The 26,101-nt window shown below is 58.1% G+C and overlaps 1 protein-coding gene and 1 long non-coding RNA gene across 9 annotated transcripts; both read left to right on the top strand.

Annotated features, from left to right (window-relative positions):
* Positions 1–8,996: 8,996 nt before the first annotated feature.
* Positions 8,997–10,324, top strand: LOC110574699. Its single transcript, XR_002479979.1, has 3 exons — positions 8,997–9,063; positions 9,598–9,729; positions 9,956–10,324. It is a non-coding gene; the product is annotated as an uncharacterized LOC110574699 (long non-coding RNA).
* Positions 10,325–12,182: 1,858 nt separating this feature from the next.
* On the top strand, positions 12,183–25,757 carry ARHGEF19 (Rho guanine nucleotide exchange factor 19). Of its 8 annotated transcripts, XM_021684056.1 has the most exons (17): positions 12,183–12,325; positions 14,666–14,741; positions 15,829–16,272; positions 16,859–17,140; positions 17,301–17,409; positions 17,486–17,562; positions 17,853–18,115; positions 18,888–19,048; positions 19,165–19,317; positions 19,584–19,713; positions 19,859–19,933; positions 20,093–20,182; positions 20,361–20,521; positions 22,464–22,622; positions 22,925–23,019; positions 24,648–24,752; positions 25,140–25,757. In XM_021684056.1, exons 3-17 carry the CDS (start codon positions 15,858–15,860, stop codon positions 25,295–25,297), a joined length of 2,433 nt encoding a protein of 810 aa, XP_021539731.1. In that variant the 5' UTR covers positions 12,183–12,325; positions 14,666–14,741; positions 15,829–15,857; the 3' UTR covers positions 25,298–25,757. The 8 variants fall into 8 exon arrangements, with proteins under 8 accessions (XP_021539731.1, XP_021539732.1, XP_021539736.1 ...); XM_021684057.2 differs by lacking the exon at positions 12,183–12,325 and having other exon boundaries at positions 13,498–16,272; positions 25,140–25,346; positions 25,481–25,757; XM_021684055.2 differs by lacking the exon at positions 12,183–12,325 and having other exon boundaries at positions 14,593–14,741.
* The last annotated feature ends 344 nt before the right edge of the window (positions 25,758–26,101 follow it).

The raw sequence follows: 26,101 nt of genomic DNA, 5'->3' as shown, positions 1-26,101 counted from the left end.
ATGGAGCTGCAGGGCATGCTGGGAAATGTAGTCCACCATGGTGTTGAGGAGGCGAGCGCTCTCTCTGCAGTACCTTTCTCCATCGTGAAGGTGTCAGGCTAAGCTTGGGACAGGGGCCCCACCAACTTGGGGAATCAGAAAGCTCACTACACAGGGCCAGGGACTGGACCAGGTGGGGTCAGGGAGTGAGTTGCCCTGTTGGGCAGCTCTACCCTGTGGAAAGCCCGCAAGAGTGAACTTGTCCATTCTTGTGTCTCCATCTGCCCCATCTACCAGACAGGCTAAAGTCTGGGGGTGGGGGGTGCTGATGAAGAGGGCCTTTATGCATTCTGACACCCCCAATGGTGGGCTGAGGCCTGGCCTGAGTCTGAGCCAGCTGGAAGGGCCTGGGGGCCCAGGTGTGTGACCCCAGAAGCCACCTGACCCTTGGAGCCCCCTCTTGAGAAGGCAGCACCGGCAGCTCTGTACACCCCATACTCAACATGCATGATCACATACTAGCACTTGTTCTAAAACACTTTCCTCCACACATTTACATACTCCTGCTGGCACACACAGGAGGTTCGTACCTCCCCACTCTGGCTCACACTCCGGGGCACCCTGATTGCCTGCATGGCGTCTACCATGTCTGCCTCCCTGGGCACTACCCGTAGGTTCGTCACCCCTTCCAGGGCCTAAAGGACTGACTTTAGCATCTTCTTACCCCCAACTCTGGTTCAGAGCTGAGACCTGAGCTTATCCCATGCCGCAGAGAAGGAATGTCCCTGGGCAGGACCCCATGCCTCACAGTGGCACAGCTGGTAGGTTAGCTTCCACTCCTGGGCTGGAGACCTTCCCACTGTCGGCTTCCTCTGCTCCTGGGCAGTGGGTTCAGCCCGTTCTCTGTTCTTAGCTCCAGTAGACCTTACCCCAGCAGGAAATAGCAAAGCTTGGGAGTGGGACCCCAGGTAGCCTCTGGGCCTGAATGTGACCCCTTCCCCCAGCTACCCATACCTGTGTTGTGAGCACCAGCGACCCCCTGTCCAGCCAGTTATCTCTGGGCTGGAAGCTCCCCCAGAAAGGAAGCTTCTGCATCCTTCTTGGGCACCAGCTCTGCACCAGCAGGCCAGTTTTCTCCTGGTTAGCCCCGCTCCCATCAGAGAATCACCCTGTCACCCTCCTTCACCCCAAACCAAGAGGTGAACAATTCCCTTTGCTGTTTTCCTGTGTAAGGACAAGATGGGGAGGGTAGTGGGCCTGGGACTTGGAGCCCAGCCGCCTGCCATCCCAGCCCCACTTTCTCAGCCCCTGCGAGCCCTGCTCCTGTGCCACTTCAGCCTACTACTCCACGGTAGTGCAGAACTGGGAGCCCGAGGGAGGAAGGAACCGCGAACCATTATTGTAATGGCCGGTGGCTGGGCCCACAGTGTGTGTTCTGGGCAGGGTCACATGGAGAACCAGAAGCATGTGTGGACACATATGAGTGGATTCAGGCCAGCTTTGTGGGCCTGCCACGTGGGACACCACAGATTATGCAGCAGGTCCTGTGTGTGTTGTCCAGGGAGAGGGTCTGGGCTCCAGATAAAGCTCCCCTCTCAGGGCTTGGAGACAGAGGCCGCTTCAGTGAAGTTGTTGCAAGGCCATGAAGAAGTTGCCTTCCCCCTGCTTTGGTGCCCCAAATTCCACCATTAGATCACAGTAGCTCAAAGGCAAATACCTCTCCACTCACCCCACCCCCTCCATGGGCCCCGAGGCTCTGTGGAAGGAAGGGGTAGTGACTATGCCCCAGACTGGTTCAGGGGTGGGCCTTGACTTGGACTTTTGGGAAAAGGGTAGCCATGCTTGCTGCTCAGGGCCCTGGAGCCACTGAACTTTGGGGCTCTGGAGGGAAGCCTGTAGGAGGAGAGACCATCTCCTGAGGTGAGGGTGGGGGTGGGCTGTGCTGTGGTCCAGCCCTGCTGCTGATGTTCCCAGTCTGGACTTAGCAGCCTGCCCCCTTCCTTACCCCAAACAGGCTCTCAAGGAGTCCTAACCCCCTTCCCTACAGATGGGGAGTGCCATGGACTGACTGTGTCCCTCCCAAATTTATAATTTGAAATCCAAATCCCTAATGCGATGATATTAGGAGCCTTTGGGAGGTGATTAGCTCTTGAGGGCAGAGCCTCATGCATGGGATCAGTGCTCTTATGAAAGAGACCCCACAGAGCTCTGTAGCCCCTTCTACCCAGTGAAGACACAGAAAGTGCAGTCTCCAAACCAGGGAAGAGGGTCCCCAAGGACCCTGCTGGTGCCTTGATCTTGGACTTCCTGCCTTCAGAGCTGTGAGAAACAAATTTCTGTTGTTTATAAACCACCCAGTCTGTGGTATTTTGTTATAGCAGCCTGAACAGACTTAGAGAAGCTGAGGTCCAGAGAGGGACAGGCATTTGCCCAAGGTTGCAGAGCCACGAAGCAGCTCCGATGCTCTCAGCCCTAGGCACTCCCCTCCCTTGAACCCCTCCCCCCATCCCCTAATGCTGTCTTGGGGTCCAGCTCCTCACAGGCCCTCCTCTCTTGGTCCTCCCAGCTTTTCCAGCTGTGAAGCCTGGGGCTGCCCATAGGAAGGGAATACTGGCACCTCCTGGCACCCCTTCCTCCCTTTCCTTCCCTTTTTCTCCTCCCCACTCCCTTCCCAGGCCACACTGAGCTGGTCAGTGACAAGTTCTTCCCTCTGCCAGCCAAATCTGGCTGGGCACCTGGGCAACTGGGAGAACCCCTGGCAAAGAACCTGGCCCCAGGATAAGGAAGGGGATCCAGGAACCCACCTGCAAAGGCTGCTGGGCCCAGGCCGAGTCCAGGGTGGGGGTGGGCTTTTCCCGTCTTGCGGTGGATCGTCTTACTACCGGGGCAGCCTGGTGCCAGCTGTAATCCCCATGTGCCAGGCACAGGCTTGGGGGGGTGGGAAGTGCCCAGACGAAGGAAGGAGGCTCAGGGGCCCAGGACAAGTTGGAGCTGTGTGGAGCCAAATTCCGAGGGGGCCAAGCTGAGGGTGGGGAGTGAAGGGGGGGTGGGTGGGGGGTGGAGGTTGTCCCCTCCCTGTGACCTCAGACCCAGAGGCTGGGGCAGTGGGGGTGGGGGAAGCTGGTGTTCAACTCTATTCTAGAAAGTAGGGGTGGATCCTGGGAGCAAAGATGACTGAGGCTGGGGGTGGGGAGGGCGTCCAGAAGGAAGGTGAAGGAGAACTAGGACCTCCGACCATTCACTTTAATTCCTGTGTGTTCGTCTGTAAAATGAAGATAACAGCCCCCGCTTCTTGGAGTTGTAAGTAAATGTGTGTAAAATGTTCAGCGCAGCACCAGGCACCAAGGCAGGGGCACAATAAACGTTGGCTATTATCTTCCCCGTTGTTCTTACGGTAGTGGTGGCCGCTCTTGGGCTGAGCGCGGCTGGAGAGGAGGGAGGCGGTCCGGGTCGGGTCGTCGGGTCGGCACACGGGCTGCTGCACAGCCCAGCGGGGGGCGACCGAGAACCGGGAAACTCCCGGCACCTGCCCTGCGCCTGCGCCCGGCTCCGCGCCCCCTCACTCCCGTCTGCTGAGCCCAGGACGGCGATGGCACCGAGGACAAGGACCTGGACGACGACCATCTCTGCGCGTCCCGCGTCAGCATTTGTGCCTCAGAATCCAGGGGCAACCTTTTCCGCGGCGGTAAAACCGAACTCGGTGAGACTTGGGCCAGACGGGACTCTTGCCCCACGTCACCCGAGGCCAGAGTAGCCAACCGACAGTCCCTCTCCTGAATCCCCTCTCCCTCCGCGAGCAATCCCGTGGCATCTCTGGTCCATTGCTTGCAACGGGCAGTGGGCAGTTCCTCCTCAGAACTAAACCCAATCCCTCTTGCTGCAGCCCACCGTTTCCTTTCTTTCTGGCTTCACTGGGACTGATAAACCCAATCCCCTGCCTCCCGCCCAGGAGGGAAGTGAGGCAGACCGGTCCTAACTGCCCGCCCCCCCCCCCCCCCCCCCGCGGGGGGGCAGGCTTCGTGCTCTTGCCGGATGAGCCGCTGTGCCCCCCCCCCGCCCCCCACGGCGGCGCTGGCAGTGTGAGTTCCAGCGGAACCCGCGCGCGGTGGAGACCGGCTGCGCGGGCTCCCCTAACAAGCTCTGTGACCTGCGCAAGCGACTGCACCACCTCATCTGTAAAAATGGGCTTTACCGTCGTGTCAGTCCCCCAGAGGGGCTGTGATGCTTAAGTGGGCGGAGTGTGTACGGCGCTCAGCCCAGGGCCTGGCACACTGCAGGCGCCCAATACTTGGGGAAGAGCAGCCACTGCTCTAGGACGCCGGCCCACTCAGCGTCTATCCACGTTTATAAAATGGGGGTGCTAGTTCCCTCCTCGTTGGAATCTCAAACGAGAAAACGCGCGTCAAAGCGCTTTTGAAGGCCGAAAGGACCCTCGCGCAGAACGGGATCTGTCACCCCCAGGGGTCGCAAGGGGGAGGGGCTCCGGGCTCTGGCCCACCGGGAGACCCTGGCCCCCCAGGGGCGCGGTCCCTCCCAGCGCCGCGCCCTGACCGTGCCCTTCGCCAAGCTGAGCGCGCCCTGGGCGCTGCTCTGGTTCCACGCGGAGGAACTGAGACTGAGTCGTGGGCCCGGGAGGGGTCGGCCCGGGTGCGGAGTGTCGCCTGGTGCGGGTGGCCCTCCAACCTGGCCTCGGACCGCTCCGGGGAGCCGCTGCGGCGCCTGCGCCTGTGCAACTCTCTGCAGCAACACGTGGCCCCGCAGCCGCTGGACTTCCACGCGCTCCCAGCCCGCAGCTCCCGGTGAGCCCCGTGAGGCGGGGCGGAGCCTTCCGCGGAGGGGCGGGGCGCTTTGCTCCTAGGTTCCGCAGGGAGGCAACTGTCGCCTCGCTCACTTTAGGCCTTAGCCAGTCTGTGCCCTAGCGGCTCCCGGTGCCTGAGTCCCACCTCTTCAATCCCCCTCAGATGCTCCTCTGGCTGGAACACACCAGCCCAGGCTGAGCTTTGTGGGTAGTTGGGCTCTCGGGCTTAGCAACTGGCACGTCTCCACCCTCTGTCACCAGCCTAGAGACTAGACCCTGCAATCCCATTGTGTTAGGTCTCGCACTGGACAGAGGGCTTCTGACCCCTGCTCTGCTCGCCGATTGCTAGGCAGTGAGTCCCATGACTCGTACTTCTCCAACACGCAGAGACAGGGGAGACACACAAACAACTTCCTGAGGAGGGTGGAGTGGGACCTTAAGGGGAGGGAGCTGATGTCAGGATTCTCTCTTGGCAGGTGGCGGTCTATAGGGAGCAGAAACGCACAGATATGGCCATTGCCTGTGTGCTGGCCGAGGGAGTCTACCCTGCAGCCTTCCCACTGCATGAAGTGGAGAAGACACAAGCTCAGCTCTCTTCCACCGCTGTGGCATCAGGAGGGAATACAGCCCTCCCTCCTTTCATGTGCCCAGGGCCCCTGTGAACTGCCCAGGTATCAGGTGCCTGGAGCAGACCCCAACCCTCGCCAACTGCTGTGCTCATACTGGGCCTGCTGGAAATGCTAGCACAAGCACCAACCCCTGTACCTCGTATGAGAGTACTTTGGGGAGAAGGTGGCCATCTACTTTGGCTAGGTGAGTCGGGCACCGGGGGTGGGGACCGGAAGCTGGGGTCAAGTGCAGAGTTGGAGGCTCGCGGACTTTGTCACCTCTTCAGGCTTTTGCACAGCCTGGCTGCTAGCCTGTCTGCCGCCCTTGTGGGCACCCTGGTCTTTATCTCTGGCTTTATTGCCATGGGCACCAACACACCATGAGTGGCTGGAGCTGGGGGCAGAGAGATGGGCTGGGTGGGCCGGATCGGCTGCTGCTTAGGAACAGCCCCTCCCACGATGGACATCTTTTGCTCCCAGGGAAGAGATCTGGGCCGTGAGGGTGCCTTCCTCATGTGCCCACTCTGCAACACCTGTGCCATGTGGAATATTTCCAAGATCTGCCCCATGGCAAGGTGAGCCAGGGACAAGAGCAAGGGCATGGGTAGGTGTTTGAGACACCTGAGCCTGGCTGCAGGGAAAGCAGTGCTGGCCCTGCAGTATGTCCTCTCTCCCTCCCTTGCGGTAGGGCTACTTCTCTGACTATCTGGCAACTGTGTTCTTCAGCATCTTCATGTCCTTCTGAGCCACGGCCTTCCTGGAGCACTGGAAGTGCAGGAGCATCCCCTTGGCTCATCCCTAGGACCTCGGTGGCTTCCAGGAAGAGGAGGTGATGCCCAGCTCAGCCCGCCAGGTCCAGAACTCCATTTCCCAGAGTTCTCAGAGACCACAAGGCATGCTGGGAGGAGCCCAGACTGGAGTCCATCATTCCAGGATCCAAATCTGGCTCCTCCCCACACCTCCTGGATTACTTTTCCACCCTCCCCTGATATCAGAATGATACAAGGTTTGGTGAGATTAAACACTGGGCACATTTAGGATCTCAAAGAGAAACTTTGGAACAGGGAGGAAGGGGAGAAGCATTCTATCCACCCATCCAGCCAGCCACCCACCAGCCTATCCAAACACCTAATCATAGATCCTGAATCTGTTTGCTTGTCTCCTTCTCCACCACTGCTCCTCCCCCACCCCCAACCCCAGTCCAAGCCATACTGCTTCACCTGGACCACTGCTGTAGCCTTCCCAAGGTCTCCCTACTCCCACATTTGCCCTACTTAATTCATTTTCAGCTGCCAGGGTGATCTTTTGAAAACACAAATCACATCATGCATTGCCCTCCTTAAAGCCTTCCAGGGGGTTGTATTATACCATATAGGATGCACGAGGTTAAATAGATGTGGGAGGACCGAGAAAGCAGAAAGGGAACATTGAGGTAGCAAAGTCAATGCGAATGGTGCCCTCTAGAATAGTGCGGTGTATAACTCATGTGCCCTAAAGAATGGCCCTGCCTTTGCACAGACTGATCCTCCACTCTCTCCTTACTTAGCATCATTTCCTTCATCAGACTTTTTCACAATAACATATTTGTGCTTATTCATTTGACGTCTGTCTCCCCAACTAGATTGTGATTCCATCAGGAACTGGGCTTTGTCCAGGTTGTTCACCCCATCATATCCAGTATCTACTGCAGAATAGTATGCAATCAGTTAACAGTTATTTTTTTTTAAAGATTTTATTTATTTATTTGAGAGAGAGAGAATGAGAGACAGAGAGCATGAGAGGGAGGAGGGTCAGAGGGAGAAGCAGACTCCCTGCCGAGCAGGGAGCCCGATGCGGGATTCGATCCAGGGACTCCAGGATCATGACCTGAGCTGAAGGCAGTCGCTTAACCAACTGAGCCACCCAGGCGCCCGCAGTTAACAGTTATTTTTTTAAAGATTTATTTTAGAGAGGGGGAGGGGCAGACAAAGAGAGAGAATCTCAAGCAGACTCTCCGCTGAGTGTAGAGCCTGACGTGGGGCTCGATCTCATGACCCCAATATCATGACCTGAGTCAAAACCAAGAGTTGGACGCTCAACCATCTGAGCCACTTAGGTGCCCCAGTCAGTTAACAGTTATTGAGTGAACTAGTACATTACCCATTATCCATTATCTATTCATCCATCCTAATGTCTGTCATCCATCCACCTAGCCATCCATCCATCTATCCACCCATCTGCCCTTTTACTCACCCACTTGGGCACCCACTTATCGAGATTTGCCAATTGTCTGCCTGTCCAGTTTACCCACCCATCTGTCCATCTACTGCCCACCCATCCATCAGCCTATCCAGCCCTCTCCCAGAAGTGCATCCATTTGTTGTTTACATTTCTGTTTACCTTCCTATCTATGCATGCATGCATGCATCCATCCACAGGCTTTTAGCCAGGACCTTGGGGGGAAAGGCCCTGCAGAAACAAAAATGATGTGGACCTCATTCCTGTATTTCCAGAGCTCCCTGCACAGGCAGAAAAAGATGGGGGGCTCCCCCAACCCCAGGGTTGTGACACCCAGTCTCTTGGGCCCCAGGAGGCACATCTGTTGCCTCTTTGAACAGGAGTGTGCACGTCCAGCGTTGGCCACTCTGGGCGCACAGATGGCCCAGAACCCAGTGACAGGCTTGAAGGAGTCCCACTTCCCACATTGCCTTCCTCACCTACACACCAGCTCTGCAGCCATCCTCATCATGGTGAGGGGGCTTTGGGCCCTTGCTCTGGCACCCTTGCTTGCTTTGCTCAGCAACAACTGGGTAGAGATCCGACTGGACCCACAAGTTCCTGTACGAGTTTTGGAGGCCAGTGGCTGAGCGGGCACAGGGCATTGGAATCTGGCTGCCTCTGCTTGAGGCCATGGCCCACCTTCTGGTCATTGTGAATGTGAGCATGAGGCAAAGGAGGGGCATACAGGGTCAGAGGGGGAAATAGAGATCAGAGACCCGGAAAGGTGGCTTAGGAATAGGGAAATGGAGGCTGAATTCCAGGGTTAGAGGTAGGGAAATAAGAGGTAGAGTTCTAGGATTCTGGGCGCAGGCTCATCCTGCCCACGGGAATGGGTTTGGACCCAGGTCGGGGTAGTTGGGAGATTGGGCCTTGGAGTCCGTCTGACCCTGCAGGCTTTCCTCCTCGCCTTCACCTCGGACCTAATGCGTCTCCTGTCTCCTGTACCAGTAGGAACACACAGCCTACTGTGCAGCTTTGTCAACTGCATAACTGCGCCCGCACCTCCAGCCTACCTTGCCCAGGAGGACCTCACGCCCTGCAAGTGGGAGCCTCAGGGAGGGGCTCTGGGCCTGTCTGGGAGGGGTGGAGCGCTGAGCCTGGGGACGCGCGGGGCCTGGCTGGGGGGGGCGGGGTGCTGAATCTGGAGGCGGAGCAGTGAGCCCGTGGGAGGGTGGGGCGGAGCCCAATTAGGTGGATAGGAAGCTGAGTCTGCGCGGCGGACAGCTGGGCGGAGCTGGGGTGGGGGAACCGCTGAAGGGGCGGGGCCAGGCACCAGGGCCTGGAGGGGCGGGAGAGACTCGCCGGACCCCGCGCCCTCCTCAGCTCAGGTACGCGGCCTTTCTCGACCCACAGGGGAACCTCACCCTCTTCTACTGGAAGCTGCTGGCCGTGCGTCTGGGCTTCATCGTCGCCTTCGAGGTAGGGTCAGCTATTTGTGTGTGGGGGGCAGACTTGGGTTCAAGTTCAAGCGCTGTCGCCGACCAGCTGTAAACGGGGGGTATGCTATAGAATAGGATCTACTTCATAGGGTCGTTATGAAGATTCGGTGCCAAGCACTTGCACAGTGTCCAGCACATTGTAGGTGCTCAATAAATTAATAGCACTACGACTACGACTATTATCTTTGGGCAACAGACCTGGAGGAAGGAGAGGAGGCATGCTCCCTCCGGCTTTGCTTAGGATCCTTTCTCCAGCTCTGTCTCTACCAGGGTCCCTAGTGTTACGGGTTTCGAATTATACCCGTGTCTTTGGGCAAATGACAACCGCTTTATGCTTTAGTCTCTTCACCTGTAAAACAGGAATAGTGACTGTACTCACCTCCTAGTGTTGTTGTGAGGATTAAGTGAATTAATACCCGGGAAACCTCAGAATGGTGCCTTGCACTTAGTAAGCGCTCGATAAATTAAGGTAGCTAAGGGACTCATTCTCTCTTTGGCTCCCCCTTGGCCCCAGCACGTGGTGGTCTCCGTGCGCCTCCTCGCCTGGCTCGTGCCCGACGTTCCAGCAGCCCTGGTTACCAAAATAAAGCGCGAGCGCTATCTGGCCATGCAGAAGCCTGCGGACTCCGGGGAGGCGCTGCTTTAGGTCAGCACTGCTAACGGACCCTGGCCCCTCCCCGACCACGCCCCCGGCCCGCCCCCACGCCTTAGCTCAGCCCTCTCTTGCCCCGCCCTCTAGTTTGGCCTCTCCCAGAGGGAGAATTGGCCCCCTTCCGTCTCCTTTCTGCCTGGCCCCGCCCTTCACCAAACTCCGCCCACTCCCCCGCCCCCTCTATGACATTATCCCCACCGGAGTCCCCTCTGCTCTCCAGGGCCAGCCTATTCAGCCTGACCAAACCATGCTTCCTGTCCTCTGCAGCAGGGGCGCTGTCTCCAGAGCCCAGGACCAGGCGCGAGTGAGGCGGGACTGCCCTTCAAGAACCCTGGGTTCCCCAGATGCTTCCTTCCATTTGGGGTCCTCTGCCTCTGGCCGGGGGTCTGGGCAGTACCTTGGCCAGCGACCCCAAGGTCGGCCTCGGAACTGGGGTGAGAGGATTAGAGCATTAAAGCTCTCTGAAGACCGCTAGTCCTGCATTGCCTCCCTCTCCCTGTCCCCGTCTCCTGCTCTGTGTGCAGTGCTGGCAATAAACCTCTCTCTGCCCCCCAGTGTGCCACCTGTCCATGGACACCTGGTTTCCACACACTGTGCAGTGTCTCTTCATTGTCTGGATGCTCTGGAGGCCAAGGGAGTGGAGGGACCCTAATCACTCAGTACTGAGTGGTCACCACTTGGTGGGGGAGAGTACATTGGGATCTGGGCCCTGGATACCTGCCCCATATGCTCATGGAGGCCGGCAGTGTATGAATAATAGTAAAACGGTTTAGTCAGGAGAGCTGAGACACCTCCCAACGGACGTTTACACACTTTTCACCAGATTCTCCCAAAAGCCTGGTGACGCAGTCCTGGGCAGTGGCTAAGGACAGAGGTTGGTGGTTGAGTCAAAGACCTGGGTTTGAATATTAGTTCTGACACCTATTAGCTGTATGATCTTGGGCAAGTGATTTAATCCCTCGGACCTCAGTTTCATATCTATAAAATAGAGACTTCATAGAGCTGATGAGAGATTGAATGGGATAACCCCCTCCCCCGATTTAACACGTACAAGCCTCATGTCCTCATCTGATAAGTGGGAGCAGTAACAGGGTTGTGGTGGAGATTGAATGAATACAGTATCCCTTGCTTTTCAGAAGTTTGCATTACACCACTTGGCTTTCACCGTAGACTTCTATTTATTAGTACCTGTTTTCACTAACCGGAAGAAATCCAAAGAAAATTTTTGCTTTTACGGAAAAAGGTGAAAAAGGGAAAATAGCGTTCAACATTTGTTTTGCAGCAATCCTTTATAGAGGCAGCACACACCCTGAGCAGAGAGCCTGCCACACCAAAGTTTTCCCTGGCCGGGCACTCAGCATCTCAGGATCAAGCCAACAGAGCTTTGAGCTATGTCCTGGGGCATCTGTGTTTTATCTCAATTTATTTTGTGCATCTGTTAGCAAGATGTGTCCTCAAGTATCGGAAAAGCCTAAGAGAGGTTATTTTTGGGGTATGGAAATGCTAAAAACATTTTTCCATATACACTAATGGTAATTGCTTCTTTGTTTTATGCCATTTTGGCTTAGGAAAGCTTTCGTAGGAACACTCTACTTTTGGGTAGTGGGGGAAACTTGTAAACAGATGTGAAGTGCTCAGAACAGTGCCTGGCACATGGTGTACAATAAGTTATGAGCAACATGAGTATTGGTATTTGTGTACATATTGATATTAACACTGAGTGTCTGGCAATTGCCGAGTGCTTAAATAAATGGCAGGTAGTATTGGGAACAGAACAGCTTTCCCTTTCATGGGCTTGGGAAGATTGCATGCTTGCTGCAGCCTCCTTACTGGAGGCTGGTTCTACTGGGGCTATTGGTTTATTGAGGGCTTATTCGGTGTGGGCTAGAGTCTGGGAAGGCTTCCTGGTGGAGGAGGCCATTGGAAATGGCAAGGTGGGTCATTCCAGGCAGCAGGAAAGGATGGGTCATTCATGGGAGCAGTGATGCTGGGAGGGTTGGCCAGGATGGTCCTGGATGCACATCACCAACTTTCATGATTTCCATCTCTCCACCATAGAAACGAGTGTTCCTATTTTATAGGTGCTGTAGCCAGCTCCGGGAGGGTCAGCAAACTGCAGAGTTCTCAGGGTACCTGAGAAGTCCAAGGCTTGGGAGGTTCTCTGTGAAGCCTCTCCTCCCCCAGCATGTCTTACATTTGGGAAGCTTCAGAAGAGGGGTGACTTGTTTCTTGGGCGGAAAAGCAGTGCTTCCCCCATCTTTAGGACATTGGTCTGGGGTCCTTCAGAGCCTCTCCCGGGCATAGGACTCCCATTGTTCCAGCCCCCCTCTTGTACCCCAGACTGGCCAAACCGGTTCTGGGGAAGGGGGGCGGGGAGCAGGCACGTTGAGACAGCCGCCTGCCCGCCTGCGAGGTTCCCTCCGCCTTCGCCTCCCCCTTCCCCGCCCCACACAATACCCAGGATCGTGCACTGCCCGGCTCAGGGGCCATGCTGACATAGCCCCCCGAGGACCCAGCTGCAACCCCAGAGCCCCCAGGTGGTCTGGAGCCCTGGACCGTGTCGGAGGCTGGACAGAGCTCCCTGGCTGAGGTAGGGCCCCACCCTGCTGCCTGCCGTCCCATCCTCCTCCCGCCAGTCTTCCCAGAGTGAGTCCTTTGTGCTGCCTGCCTGGCCTCTGATCCTGGCTCCCACCCACTTATGGCCTCCTGGGGCTCCATAGCCTGTTTGGCCTGGATCCCCTTTCCAGCCATGACCTTCCACTCGGCTTTGTCCCTGAAGGGGCACAGGGGCCATGGCAGGGCCCTACTCCTCTGGGCATCGGGGCAAGGGGGACCAGGGAGGGAGGCAGGGAAATCCTGGGCACAGGAAGCCAGAGGTGCTCTCCCTGAACCATAGTAGTATCCAGAGACCCTCTCTGCCAGCCTTGCCAAGTGGGCCCACTGTCCATGTGATTAGCAGTGTCCACTGGATGGGGCCCTCCTTGGTCCCTGCCTGTCCTTCTGCCCGCAGAGATATTCATGATGACACGAGTTTCCTAGAGGGGGCAGCCAGGAGGGACCTTCCATGCTACTTTACAGGTGGGGACACTGGGGCCCAGGAACAGGCTATGACTCGCCTAGGGCCACACGGCTGGTAGTGTCAACACTGGGCTTGAACCTTGGCAGGGGTTTTCCCCTATGGGTTCCAGAATGACCATTGCCACTAGAGTATCCGGTGATCCTGTCTGGAGCAGGGAATGAGCCTGCTACTTGGGGCCAGTTCTCTTCCTGAGGTTTTTTTCCTTTATTTTTTTTTTTCTAGCAGAGATGAGCTGCACACAGTATGAACACAGCTCAACCGCTCCTTGGTCCCGAGCACTGAGGTTGAGCGGGCCACATCTTGGGAAGGCCACAGGGCTGGTATCCAAGCTAGATGGGTCATTCCCATTGCCTTTTGGTCTGGACAGAGGTGGAGGTTGACTCACCCCTGACTTTCCCTCTAGGGACCTGCCTCCAGCCTCCTCTCTACAGAAAACCTACCACCTTCCCCTGGCATCCACCCAGGCTTCTCCTCTAAGCCTTTAATAGGGGGTGCTCCTGCCCCAAGGCTTCCATGTTTTTGCTCACTTATCCCTGTAACTCAGGAGGGTATGGGGGGGGTGTGCTCCCTGCCTTCCAGGGGCTCCCTGAATCCAAGTGGAGAGGATCTCCCAGAATACAAGGGAGCAGAAGCACGTGTATATTCTTGCACATGGGTCCCCACAGAAGCAAGTAGGACTTCTATGTTGAGGACTTCAGATTCCTGGAGAGAAAGAGACCTCTCTGGCCGGCAGTGGTCCCAAGTCTCCTTCCACATGCTCCTACAAAGAAGGGTGGGCCTCATCCTCACTGATTCAGTTTCCCCATCCGTGTGACGACCCAAGCCACCTGCTGACTAGAGAAAGACTAATCCCAATATTCAGGAGAATGACTATCAACTACAAAGCTCCCACTCTGTGTGAGGGGCTTTACGTGTGCTATCATTAATTCTCGTGTTAGTGTTTTAAAGCTGGCAGGACTAGCCTATTTACCAGATGAGGAAAAAGAGACGTGCTCAGATGGACAGAGGTTTAAGGTACAAGCTAAGCTGCCCACACGGACAGGGAGGGTAACTGTCTCTTAGGAGCAGCCCCACCCCATCCCAGGCAGGGACTGAAGAGAGCAGGGCAGCAGCTGGGTGGCTCTGCAGATGGAGTGGTCCCCCTCTGGGTCCTCTCCTCCATCCCCCCCTCATCCCTTGGTCACGGACGCTGTCACTGTTTCTCTCAGGTCAAGATTTTCTCCCTATCGATGTTTATTGGATCTCTGGCTATTTCAGCCGGAACAGTTAGCCATTACTTCCTCCAGGAAGCCTTCCTGGAATGCTCAGGTCAAGTTGAGCCCAGCGCTGATGGTTCCTCTGGCTTGGCTCCTGCCAACCCGGATTGTAACTGTTTTCATTTTCAGCTCCCTCACTAGACTGGCAACCCTGTGGGCCACAAAACGTTTGTCCCTCTGTCTCCCGGGGTTTTTCTGGGCTTTGCATCTGCCTCTGAGTATCTGGTCTGTGAAATTTTCAGTGTCTCTGTCTCTGTCTCCATCTCTGGGTCCCTGAATGTCTCGGCGTCTGTGGTTTTCTGGATTTGAGTGTTTTGGGGTCTCCCGTTCCGAGATGCTGCCTAAAGGGTCTCCGTATCTCTGGGTCTCTATCTCTGTCTCTGTCCCCTGGGTCTCCTTGCCCTGCCAGGCTGGGCACTGCTCCTCTGGCCAGAGGGGGCCTCTGGGGGGGTCCTTGCTGCCCCGCCTGCCCACAGTGAGGCCAGGCTAGGGTAGGCCCCCGCCCAGCCCGCTGCCTGCTCCCTCCCTCCCTACCGCTTGCCTCACCACAGGGTTTGATGAATCAAACTCTTTGTCTGGGTGGGATCTCCCCCAGCCAGCTGGGCAGAGAGAGGGCTTCTCCCGCCGGAGCAGGAGCAGAACAAGATCAGCAGCGGCCCTCGGCTGGAGAGGTGAGAGGCTGCAGGAGGGCAGCCGGTGGAGGGCCAGGGGGAAGGGCTGTGGGGGCTTGGATCCCTCTATCATCAGGCCTGTCCCGAGGCTCCCACAGACTCCTTGGGGATGACTCCCTGCCCAGAGAGGACCCGGTCAGCCTGGCTCGATCGCTGGGGTTGGGAACCCTGGGTAGGGAAGAACCCCTCTCTCGCCCCAAGTGGGGGATCCAGGACATCTCCCGCCCTTCTCCCGGGAGGGCCTAGCCTGATCTGGGTGGTGGCCCGCCTGCCAGTCTGTGACCCTCCCAGCCAGCTTGGCAGGGTGTGGGCACCACTCAGCGCAGAAGGCTGCAACTCTGGGCATGGTAGAGGAGGTTGGGTAACACCAAAGCAAGGACTTCTGGGCCCGTGTATTTGTGTCTGTATCTCGATGTGTGAGTGTGAATGGAACAGGAGTGTGAGAAAGCTTGAGTGGGTACATAAATATCTGATGGGTCAGTGTGTGTGTGTGTGTGTGTGTGTGTGTGTGTGTGTGTGTGAGAGAGTCTGTGTGAATATATGTAGTTGTGTGAAAAGTGCGTGAATGCGTGAGCCTGTGGCTTTGAAGTGTCTGAGTGTACCTATGAGAGTGTGTATGTCCAGGTGTGTACTTGGAAGAAAACGTGTGTGCATGTGCCTGGAACATACATGGATTGTGCGACAACGCATGTATGTGTGTCTGATCATAGGTCAGTGAGAGTTGAAAATGCACAAGGTGGTTAAAAGCGCAGACTCAGAAGCGAGACAGCCTGGGTTTGAATCCTGGCTCCCCCCATAAGCCAAATAACGTCTGTGCCTCACCTACCTCACCTATAAAATGGGGATAAAAATAGCATCAAGTCAGGGTTGTGAGGATTAAATGAAATAATATATATAAAGCACTTGCCACTTGCCCAGCACTTGCCACTCGGTAAGTGCCCAGTAAATATTAGCTGTTACTATGCAGTTAGGTGCGTGAGTGTGCGCACGTGTGTACACAAGGGTTTGTCCAGGCCTCCGAGACGGAGGTGGCTTGCTGGCCAGCCCTACTGTTCTGTGTCTGCCTCTCATAACTTTTCCCGTGCAGGCCCAGGTGGGTGGCAGAGCAAAGGAGGAATGGACTGTGGGCCACCTGCCACTCTCAAGTCCCACCTGGCTGGGCCACGTGGCTCTGCCCGCCACCCGGTAGCTGTGTGCCAGCAGGAGAGCCTGTCCTTTGCAGAGTTGCCCGCCCTGCAGCCCCCGAGCCCTGTGTGTCTGGATCTCTTCCCTGTGGCCCCAGAGGAGCTGCGGGCTTCTGGCAGCCGCTGGTCCCTGGGGACCCCTGCTCCTCTCCAAGGGCTGCCATGGCCGCCATCCCCGGAAGTCCCAGACACCGACATCTCCACTGGTGGGGCGATGCGGCCCAGCAGGGCTGGCAGCTGGCCACACTGTCCTAGTGCTCAGCCCCCAGCTCTGGAGGGACCCTGGAGTCCCCAGCACCCACAGCCACAGCGCCGGGCCAGTCACGGCTCAGAGAAGAAGTCTGCCTGTGAGTCACTCTGGGTGAGGGGTGGTGGCCCAGTGGGACAGGCAGGGGAGAAGTCGGGTGGCTCTTTTAAGCTTCATAAGCCCCAGAGTTCCCCAAACAGGCAGGACAAGTGGTAGATTCTAGTGCGAAGAGAATGGGAAATCAGGGAGGACTGGTGACTTGTTGGAACGTCCTCCCTCCCCGTCCACCCTCATCTCTACACTGCGCGACTGTTGAATCCGCGCCCAGCGGATGCAGGACGGTCTGGCGATGCCAACCCCTGTTGACCCGAGCGGGGGCCATAGCGGCTGGCCCGAGCCCAGGCACCATCTCCCACTCCGCGCTTGGTCCGAGGAGGGGTGCCGGTGTTGGAGGTTGCACTGCAAATGAGTGGCTGTCCTGGGCTCCTTGGCCCTTTGCCCACTGCAGGCAAGCACTGTGCTCTCTCTGCTACCCCTCTTGTGGATCCCATTTTCGGGGGACGGGGGGGACCAGATCCTGGCAAAAACACTGACCTTTCCCTCAGAGGCTCAGGGCCACAGGGTAGCAGCAGCGGGGAGTGGAGAGAGCGCCCAGCGGATGCAGACTTGCCCCACTTCCCCCGTAGGGCGCAAGATGCGGGTGTACCAGCGTGAAGAGCTCCCTGGCAGCCCTGAAGCCCATGCTGTCTTCCTGGAGCCTGGCCAGGCGGCAGAGCAGGCCCTGAGCACAGAGGAGCCTAGGCCACTGGAGCTGTCTGGACCCCCCCGAGGAGGCCTGGAGGGGCCTGAGCGGAGGCGCTTCTCAGCCTCTGAGCTGATGACCCGGCTGCACTCTTCCCTGCGCCTGGGGCGGAATTCAGCAGCCAGGGTGCTGACCCCAGGGTCAGGCACTGGTGCAGCTCGGGAAGGTACCAGCTTCTTCCCTGGGCCCTAAGAGCAGGTCGCGAGCCAGAGGCAGCATGGGGCACGGCCCACACCCGAGACGGGGTGCTGGTCAGCTGGAGTGTGGCACCCCAGTGCCCAGCGCCATTCTTGGAGCCACCCACCCTCAGCTCTCGCCCTCTCCAGGAAAAGCATCTGGAAGGGAGTCGCGCAGTGTAGAGATGAGGGTGGACGGTCTGGCGATGCCAACCCCTGTTGACCCGAGCGGGGGCCATAGCGGCTGGCCCGAGCCCAGGTACCATCTCCCACTCCGCGCTTGGTCCGAGGAGGGGTGCCGGCCAAAAAGGGCCCTGACCCTGTCCCTTTCCTAGGCTGGACACGCCGGAAGAGCTGGCTCCGGGGTCCAGGAGCGCCAGCGAGCGGCGCCAGTCACGGTTTCTCCTTAACAGTACGTGGGAGGAAGGGGCTGGGGGGCTGCGGGTTTGGAGAGTTGAGAGGTTGGGATCTTGCGAGAGGGCAAGAGAGCTGAATCTCCGTAGCAAGCACAGTGGCTAGCACGCAGTGAGTGCGCAAGCAGTGTTTCTGGAAGGAGTGAGTGAGTGAACGAGTTCACGGTGTCCCGCTACCCGAACCGTCCGAAAGGCTCGTTTAGTGAGGCGGGCTCTCGGGGCGCCGGGCAGGAGCCGGACCGGGCAGGCGGGCGCCCCACGGCCCTCCCCCGCCCCTCTCCCCGCCCAGCGGTCCTCTACCAGGAATACAGCGACGTGGCCAGCGCCCGCGAACTGCGGCGGCAGCAGCGCGAGGAGGAGGGCCCGGGGGACGAGGCGGAGGGCGCGGAGGAGGGGCCCGGGCCGCCGCGCGCCAACCTCTCCCCGAGCAGCTCCTTCCGGGCGCAGCGCTCGGCGCGAGGCTCCACCTTCTCGCTGTGGCAGGACATCCCCGACGTGCGCGGCAGCGGCGTCCTGGCCACGCTGAGCCTGCGCGACTGCAAACTGCAGGAGGTGGGCGCCGGGGGCCGGCGGGGCGGGCCGGCGGGGCTACCAGCCGGGGAGGTGGCCCTGGGGCCCGCGGGGGCGGGGCCACAGAGGGGGCGGGGCCAGGAGGACGTGATAGGGGGGTGGTCCCTCGACTTAGCGGGGCCTCAGGCCCTGGGTTACCGGGCCCTCGGGACTGCACACTGCTGGAGGTGGGCGTGGGACCCAGCGGGGAAGGCGGGGCCGTCTATGCGAAAGGTGGGTGCACGGACCTGACCAGGTGGGGCAGGCTGCTAGCGGGGCCGGGAGCGCCGCAGCAGCCGTCGAGAGCGGCGGCTGGACGGAGGGGTGGGGCCAGGGGCGGGGCCAACAGGGCCAGCGGAGGGGCGGAGTCAGGCTGGGCCGGCCGAGGTGGGACCGCGAAAGCGAGGACCCGGAGGGGCAGAGCCCTCTGGAGAGAAAACGCCTGGTGGGCGAGGGACTGAGCGGGGCGAGGGGCGGCGGCGGGGCTAAATGAAGCGCTCCCCGCTGGAGGGGCAGGCCTGTTGGGTGGAGCTAGGGGCTCAGGCAAGGTCTTCAGTTGAGTTTGAGCAATTGCGCGCGGCTAGAGGTGGTCCCCTTCACCCGTCAGGTACCAGGTCATCGGAGGTGGGGTATCTAAGGAGATGGTGTCCAGGGCTTGGACAGCAGGGGGAGGGGTAAAGGAATGGCGGGGTTGGGGGGGGGGGTGGTAAGTGAGATCACAGTGTCCGGGGTGGGCTTGTCGGGCCCTTTCAACCCCGCCTCCGCCCTCACTCAGGCCAAGTTTGAGCTGATCACGTCCGAGGCCTCATACATCCACAGCCTGTCGGTGGCCGTGGGTCACTTCTTAGGATCTGCTGAGCTGAGCGAATGTCTGGGGGTGCAGGACAAGCAATGGCTGTTCTCCAAACTGCCCGAGGTCAAGAGCACCAGCGAGAGGTGAGGGAGTGGTCTGGTCAGGTGGGGGGGGCGGGGACAAAGCCTGTGATTGGCCCGGCTCCCAGGTCTGGGGTCTCTCCTTGGCCCTGACCCTGACCCCTCTCCGGACCCCTCAGGTTTCTGCAGGACCTGGAGCAGCGGCTAGAGGCAGATGTCCTGCGTTTCAGCGTGTGCGACATTGTGTTGCACCACTGTCCAGCCTTCCGCCGAGTGTACCTGCCCTACGTCACCAACCAGGCCTACCAGGAGCGCACCTACCAGCGCCTGCTGTAGGGTTGGAGGCTCTGAAGGGGGGGAGGGGAAGATAAAGGGAGTCTTAGGCGGAAGGGTGTACGGAGGACCGGTGACCCGGGAGGGGGGTGGTTCCTGAACAGGGCTCTCTGACCTAGGATCAGGTTAGACCCAACCCCAAGGGGCAGGAAGGATATGCCGAGAGGTACCTGAAAAATCAAGAGGGTGGCTGGGGTCATGGATCCTGGCGGTTCATAGGATCTATGAGCCTATCTGTGACCCCAGGCCCCTCCCCATCTTCCAGCCTGGAGAACCCCAAGTTCCCTGGCATCCTGGCTCGCCTGGAGGAGTCTCCCGTATGCCAACGTCTGCCCCTCACCTCCTTCCTTATCTTGCCATTTCAGAGGATCACCCGCCTCAAGATGCTGGTGGAGGTAGCTGGAGGGCACCCGGCTACAGTGAGGGCTGTGAGGGGGGAATGGTCCTGTGCCTTCCACAGCCCCTCCTGGGTAACGACAGGCGGGCAGGGTTATGGGTGGAGGTCCCAACTTGCCTCATTGCGCCGACCCCACCCTCCAGAACATCCTGAAGCGGACAGCACAGGGCTCTGAAGACGAAGACGTGGCCACCAAAGCCTTCAATGCACTCAAGGAGGTGAGCTCAGCTCCCCAGGGCGCCCCCAGATCCCCGGCATATCTCTAAATGAGCCCCAGCCATCAGAGCCTCTGGTCCCCAGGTGGGAGCCTGAGGCTAGGCTCTGGGAGCGGGGGGGGCGGGGGGGGGCCGCAGGTGACCCACCCACGGCCTCCCCAGCTGGTGCAAGAGTGCAATGCCAGTGTGCAGTCCATGAAGAGGACAGAGGAGCTCATCCATCTGAGCAAGAAGATCCACTTTGAGGGCAAGGTGCATGCCTGCTGCTGGCGGGATGGGGGCCACAAAGGGGTTGCTCTTGTTCCTTCCTTCCCTGAGCATGGCAGGCCAGTTCCTCGCTCCCCTGCCCCACCCCTCCCCTGTTCTGTGCTTTTTGCCCTGCTGTCCCGGGCCTGACCTGCCCTCCCCCTGGCCCCCTCCATCCTTCCAGATCTTCCCACTGATCTCTCAGGCCCGCTGGCTGGTTCGGCATGGGGAACTGATGGAGCTGGCACCACTGCCCGCAGCACCCCCCGCCAAGCTGAAGCTGTCCAGCAAGGCAGTCTACCTGCACCTCTTCAACGACTGCTTGCTGCTCTCTCGGCGGAAGGAGTGAGTCTGGGCAGGGTGCGGGAAGTAGATCGGAGCCAGGTCCCTTCTTCCCCACCATGAGGCTCCCAAACAGTCCATCACTAGGCCTGGGAGCCCCTGTCTGGGCTGCTGGAGCACCCCGAGCCTTGGAGGTTCCCCCAGAAAAGGCAGAGATGTGAGGCCAGTCCATTTTCCAGACCTGAGAACCAAGGGCTGGGCTGTCTGCAGAGCAGAGATTAAGAGCACCGTCCTGGAGTCCCAGCTCCGCCCCAACTCATCCTGATAATGGCCAACATTTACTGAGCACCTGTCCTGTGCCAGGCATCCTGTGTGCACTATTCTCTTCAGTCCTCTAAGCATCTCCCTGGAAAGTAGGCTCCCTTGTTATTCTCAAGAGCATGGATCTAGTAAGTGCAGGGGCCAGGAGGCCAGGTCTGTCCGGTGTCCGATCCCAGGCTCTTAACCATTGTTATTATCTTATCCTCCATCTGTAACATAGAGGCTACCATGTAGGGACACTCACTCAGTGTGATAGTAATACATGGAAAGAGCTTAGCACAGTGCCTGGCACGCAGTGAACACTCACTCCGTATTAGCTGTGATTGGTATCAGTTTGGGATGAGGGAGAAGTCTTTCTGAGTGAGGTAAGCTTTAAGGCTGGATGTGATGAAGAAAGGACTTCTTAGACTATGGGAAGGGTTCATTCCTGGTTTATTCATTCATTCACTAAAGTGTCACCGAACCCCTATTCTCTTCCGGGCCCTGATGGGTGCTACTGTAGGCAGACATTTCTGCCTACAGGAGCTCTCAGGACAATGATGATACATTCTGATAACCACCTGGTCAGTGTTTTGAGGGAAAAGGTGCACTCCTACTGTAGCAACTTCTGGTATGGGGTGAGAATCAGTAACGCTTCAAAGAGGAAGGGACATTTGAGCTGGGTTTTGAAGGATACGTAGTTTTCCAGGTGGAGAAGGAGTTTATAGCAGGTGGAGAAGGAGGATATAGCAAAGTCACAGTAAGGTATAACAGCAGAGTGTGTTTGGGGGATGATGAAGCCTAATACGGCTGGATTCGTAGAGGGGAAGGTCAAGAAAAAGAAGTTGGGTTGTTGAAAGTCATAGTACAGAGGTTGGGCTTTCTGAGGGCCATGGGGAGCATGGAGAGTTAAGCAGATGAGTGACATTTTACTCCTGGCCAGTTTGGAGAATGGACTGGAAGGAGAGAGACCAGAAGCTATTACAATTGCCCAGGTGAGAGTAGATGCCCCCAAAGTGGTCGGGATTTGTGTGGACTCCAGGGACAATAGGGAGTTCGGTAGGATGGAGCTGCTGGTGGGGTGTGCGGGGAGAGGGAGGGAAGAGGCTGGAATGATGGCAGAGTTTCCTCCTGGGCCACTTGATGGAGTCTTTCCCTGGAATGGGGAACAGGGCAGGTGTCTGGTTTGGAGTGGGAGATACTGACTTCTATTTAGACAGGTTGAGAAGAAGGAATCTGTGGGACCTCCTGGGCCCACTCACCTGCCCATCCTTCCCACAAGTGTTTATTGAACCCAGATTATGGGCCAGGCAGTGTCAAGCACTGGGATAGAACGGCAAACAAGAGACAAAGTTCAGCTTCTACACCGGTCCGAGAGTCAAACACTAAGCAGCGCAGGGGTCTCATCTGGGGGGCTGCCCGTTGGCTCTTTAGAATAGGGACTCGGGGGGGCGGGGAGCAGTTCAGAGAGAACCTGAAAGCATGCCTGGGGTCAGGGACTGGGTTTTGTCACCTTCTACTTCTGTCAGGGAGCCCGCGGGAATGGTGTTCCCCATTCCTTGTGGGGCCTCTGCTGGCTGTTAGGGGGGTGATGCCCTTCCGCAGCCAATGGGGAGGGAGCCAGAGGGGCAGCCACTCCCTTCTGATCGGAACTCCCCTGTCCCGAGGGTGAGCCAGGCTGACCTCACCTCCCCTGGTCCCGCAGGCTAGGAAAGTTTGCCGTGTTTGTCCATGCCAAGATGGCCGAGCTCCAGGTGAAGGATCTGAGCCTGAAGCTCCAAGGCATCCCCGGCCACGTGTTCCTCCTTCAGCTCCTCCATGGGCCACATGCGAAGCACCAGTTCCTGCTGAGGGCCCGGACTGAGTGAGTGGGCTTGGGTGTGGGGAGAGAGGACCCCCCCACCCCGCCGGGCAGGCACAAGGCCTTTCAAGTCTGCCTGCGGGGACAGGGGCATAAGGCAGGCCATGGGCGGAGCTGGTGTCCAGAGGCTTCCAGGCCTGCTCTCTTATGCTCAGAGCTGGGTGGGGCCCCAGCTTGGGGACCGACAGGGCTGTGGGGCGGGCCCTGGGTGGGTCCTGAGTCTGGACATCATACCCCAATTCTCCCAGCCCTGTCTCGCCACTCTGGCCCTGGGAGATTGCACTTTGCGCATTGTGACAACTCAGCCTCCCCCTCCCTAGAAGTGAGAAGCAGCGATGGATCTCAGCCATGTGCCCCTCCAGCTCCCAGGAGGAGAAGGAGGTCTTCAGCGAGGGCCAAGGTAGCAGCCTGCCTCCCCCTGCCCCCACCCGCCGCCTCAAGGCCCGCATCCCCCCAGCTGGGTCCCGCACTCCTCTTCCCCTTTCCTCCCATCCTGGTGCCAGAGCCAGCGGGGAGAGAGATCAGCTGGCCTGGGCCAGTCAGGGGCCGGCCTGGGCCAGTCAGGGGCCACTGTGCAGATCCTTGGAAGAGGGACAACATTTACAGAGGCCAGGCTGACCACCATGTACTCAGGCGACACCTTGGAGATGGCAAAGCCTTTTGTATCCTCCCATTTCATCCCTACAGAAACCCATTTTACAAGTTAGAAAACAGAGGTTCAGAGAGGTTAAAGTGACTTGTCCAAGTTCACCCAACTAGTAAGGGGCAGAGCTGCGGCTAGAGCCCAGGTCTGTCTCCACCTTCACTTCTGTTGCAAAGAGGGCAGGAACCAAAGTGGCCAGGGGGTGGGGGGTGCGGGATCAGCTCTGTTGATATGGAGGCTTCTTTCCTCCATATCAGGAAAGTGAGTGAGGCCGGTAAGCCAGAGTGCTGCCCAATTCAGAGAGGGACCCCGATATAGTGGATACCAGGCTGCTCTTGAGGGTTTCTGAGCGGGGGAGTTAGGGCTGAGCTAACGAAGAAGGGAAAGGAACTGGTTTCTACCCATGCTTGCCATGCATCAGGCCCAATGTAAGGGGCTTTAATACGCATTTAGTTTATTCAGTCCTCATGATAACCCTGTTGTAGACTCATTTTCTCATATCTGAGAAAACAGGCTCAGAAATGTTAAGTAACTTGCCCAAGGTCAGACAGCCAGTGTGGAGCAGAGCTGGGATTCAAGCCAGGTCTGGCCCCAAAGCCTGTGGTTTTCGCAATACTGCCAGCCTGTCTACCGTGGTAGAAAGAGCCTAGGGCCTAGATCGAAGCAGGTTCTCTGGCTTGGGCTAAGAGTCCTGTTTGGGCTGTGGGGTGAGCGTCCCACTCCAGAGAGGTGGTCAGGGAAGGCCCCTGCAGGATGAAGAGGGGCAGCCTCTTCTGGGGGGAGGTACTCCTGGAAGGAGGACAGGCAATGCAAAGGCCCTGAGGCAGGAGGGAGCTCAGAATGTTGGGGGAACAGCAGGGCAGCTAGTGTTGCTGAGCTTCATGAGCAAGGGGCGTGGGGAGGGGGAGGGGAAAAAGAAGGGAGGAGGGGAGGCTAGCGAGGACGCAATGCCAGACCATGCAGGGCTTTGTAGGCTGTGGGGAGGACTTTGGATTTTACTCAGAGGAGTGGGAAGTCCCAGTTGAGAAGGATGGATTAGAGGGAGCCCTGGATAGTAGCAGGGGCATAGGAAGGGGCCACTACTGTTTTGTGGGGGGTGTCTGGGGGCAGGTGGACACTGGCCTGGAGGTCAGCGTCAAGGTGTTAGACTGAGCTGGGGAGGTGAGAGCCCTGGGCAATAACCCAAGCTGGGAGGGCCTGGATTCACCGAGGGCTTGTGTTTAGCATTAAGAGGACAGTGGCCAGGGTGGGCAACGGGAGGCGCGGAGCAAATGAAGCAGCAGGAGCCACCACCCACCCTCCGACCCCTTTCCCTCCTCCTCCTACCCTTCCTCGCCCCCAATCATCCCCCCCGGGGACTCCCTCGCTCTCCCTTGGGCTGTCAGACCACCCCCAGGTTCAGTGTGTCAGGACATACAAGGCTCTGCAGCCGGACGAGCTGACCCTGGAGAAGACTGACATCCTGGCCGTGAGGACCCAAACCAGTGATGGTGAGAGGGGCCTCCTGGGAAGGCCTTCCTGATGGGACCTGGGTGGGCAGGAGGTGGCTAGATGTGTAAGACATCACAGGAAAAAGTTGTGCAAGTGTTGATCAACCACAGCATGCAGGAATCAAGTTAGACAAGAGGAGGAACTTCCCGCTTATAAAGCTGGAGGATGCAGAGTGACTGATGGGAAAGAATGGGAAATACCCTTCTTAGAGGATGTCAGGAAAAACAGGTCAGAAGTTCATCTATAAGACTGCTAGAGGCAGGGTCCTTCCTGGAACTGGGGTGCTGGGATGATGTCACCTCTGGCCCAGGGACGCAGACAAGGCAGACCTGGCCCTGGAGTCCCTTTGATGCCACTGATGTTGCTCCTGGCCTGCGTGCCCCTAGGCTGGCTGGAGGGGGTCCGCCTGGCAGATGGCGAGAAGGGGTGGGTGCCCCAGGCCTACGTGGAAGAGATCAGCAGCCTCAGTGCCCGCCTTCGAAACCTCCGAGAGAATAAGCGGATCACAAGTGCCACCAGCAAACTGGGAGAGCCCCCCGCATGATGGGCAGCCATGGCCTGGGACGCCGGCTCCGTGCCCAGCTCCTGCACAGGTCTGCAGGGACCTGTAGTGTCCCAAGCCCCAGGCCACTGCTGGTGTTCCACGGCCTGCGTCCAGAGTACAGCCCGTCCTCACACTCCTCCAGGTCCACACTTCAGGGCCGACACCAGTTTCTTCCTCCCACAGAGGGACTGCACAGGTGACCTATGACAGCTGGCAAGGACTGGAGCCCACTCCCTTCACGCTGCCTGACTCTTGGTCCCTCTGGCAGGGGCCCAGCTGGGGACAGCTCTCGTGCTGATGGGTGCTGGGACCTATATGTATATAGATATATATATCTGGGGTCTTCTGGCCAGAGCCTGCATGGGCCCTGGTGGCTGTGACTTTTCTGTAAATAAACTCTCATGATGCCTTTGCTTGGAGTCTGCGGGCTGTCTGATGCTGCCCCCACCCCAGCCCCACTTCCTCCAACTAAAGGTCAGGAGGCTCCCTGGCTGCCTCCCAGTGGGGAGAGTTCACCTCTTAACCGGAGGAGGAGACAGCAGTGCTGGGTATGAATTAGACAGCTTTGGGCTGCAATTGACAAAATATCAGATTCAACTAGGCTTGGAGATCGAAGAGACTTTATTGGCTCTTGTGTTTGCTTCTTATAGCTGCTGTAGCAAATGATCACAAACGAGATGACTTAAACCAATAGAAATGTATTCTCTGACTGTTCTGGAGGCCAGAAATCTAAAGTCAGTATCATTGGGCCCAAATCCAGGTGTCGGCAGGGCCGTGCTCTGCCCTGTAGCAGGGATGTGTTCC

This window comes from Neomonachus schauinslandi, chromosome 4, assembly GCF_002201575.2.
Source record: "Neomonachus schauinslandi chromosome 4, ASM220157v2, whole genome shotgun sequence".
Classification (NCBI taxonomy): Eukaryota; Metazoa; Chordata; class Mammalia; order Carnivora; family Phocidae; genus Neomonachus; species Neomonachus schauinslandi.
The sequence above is the reverse complement of the archived record's forward strand: the minus strand, read 5'-3'. Positions and strand labels throughout refer to the sequence as shown.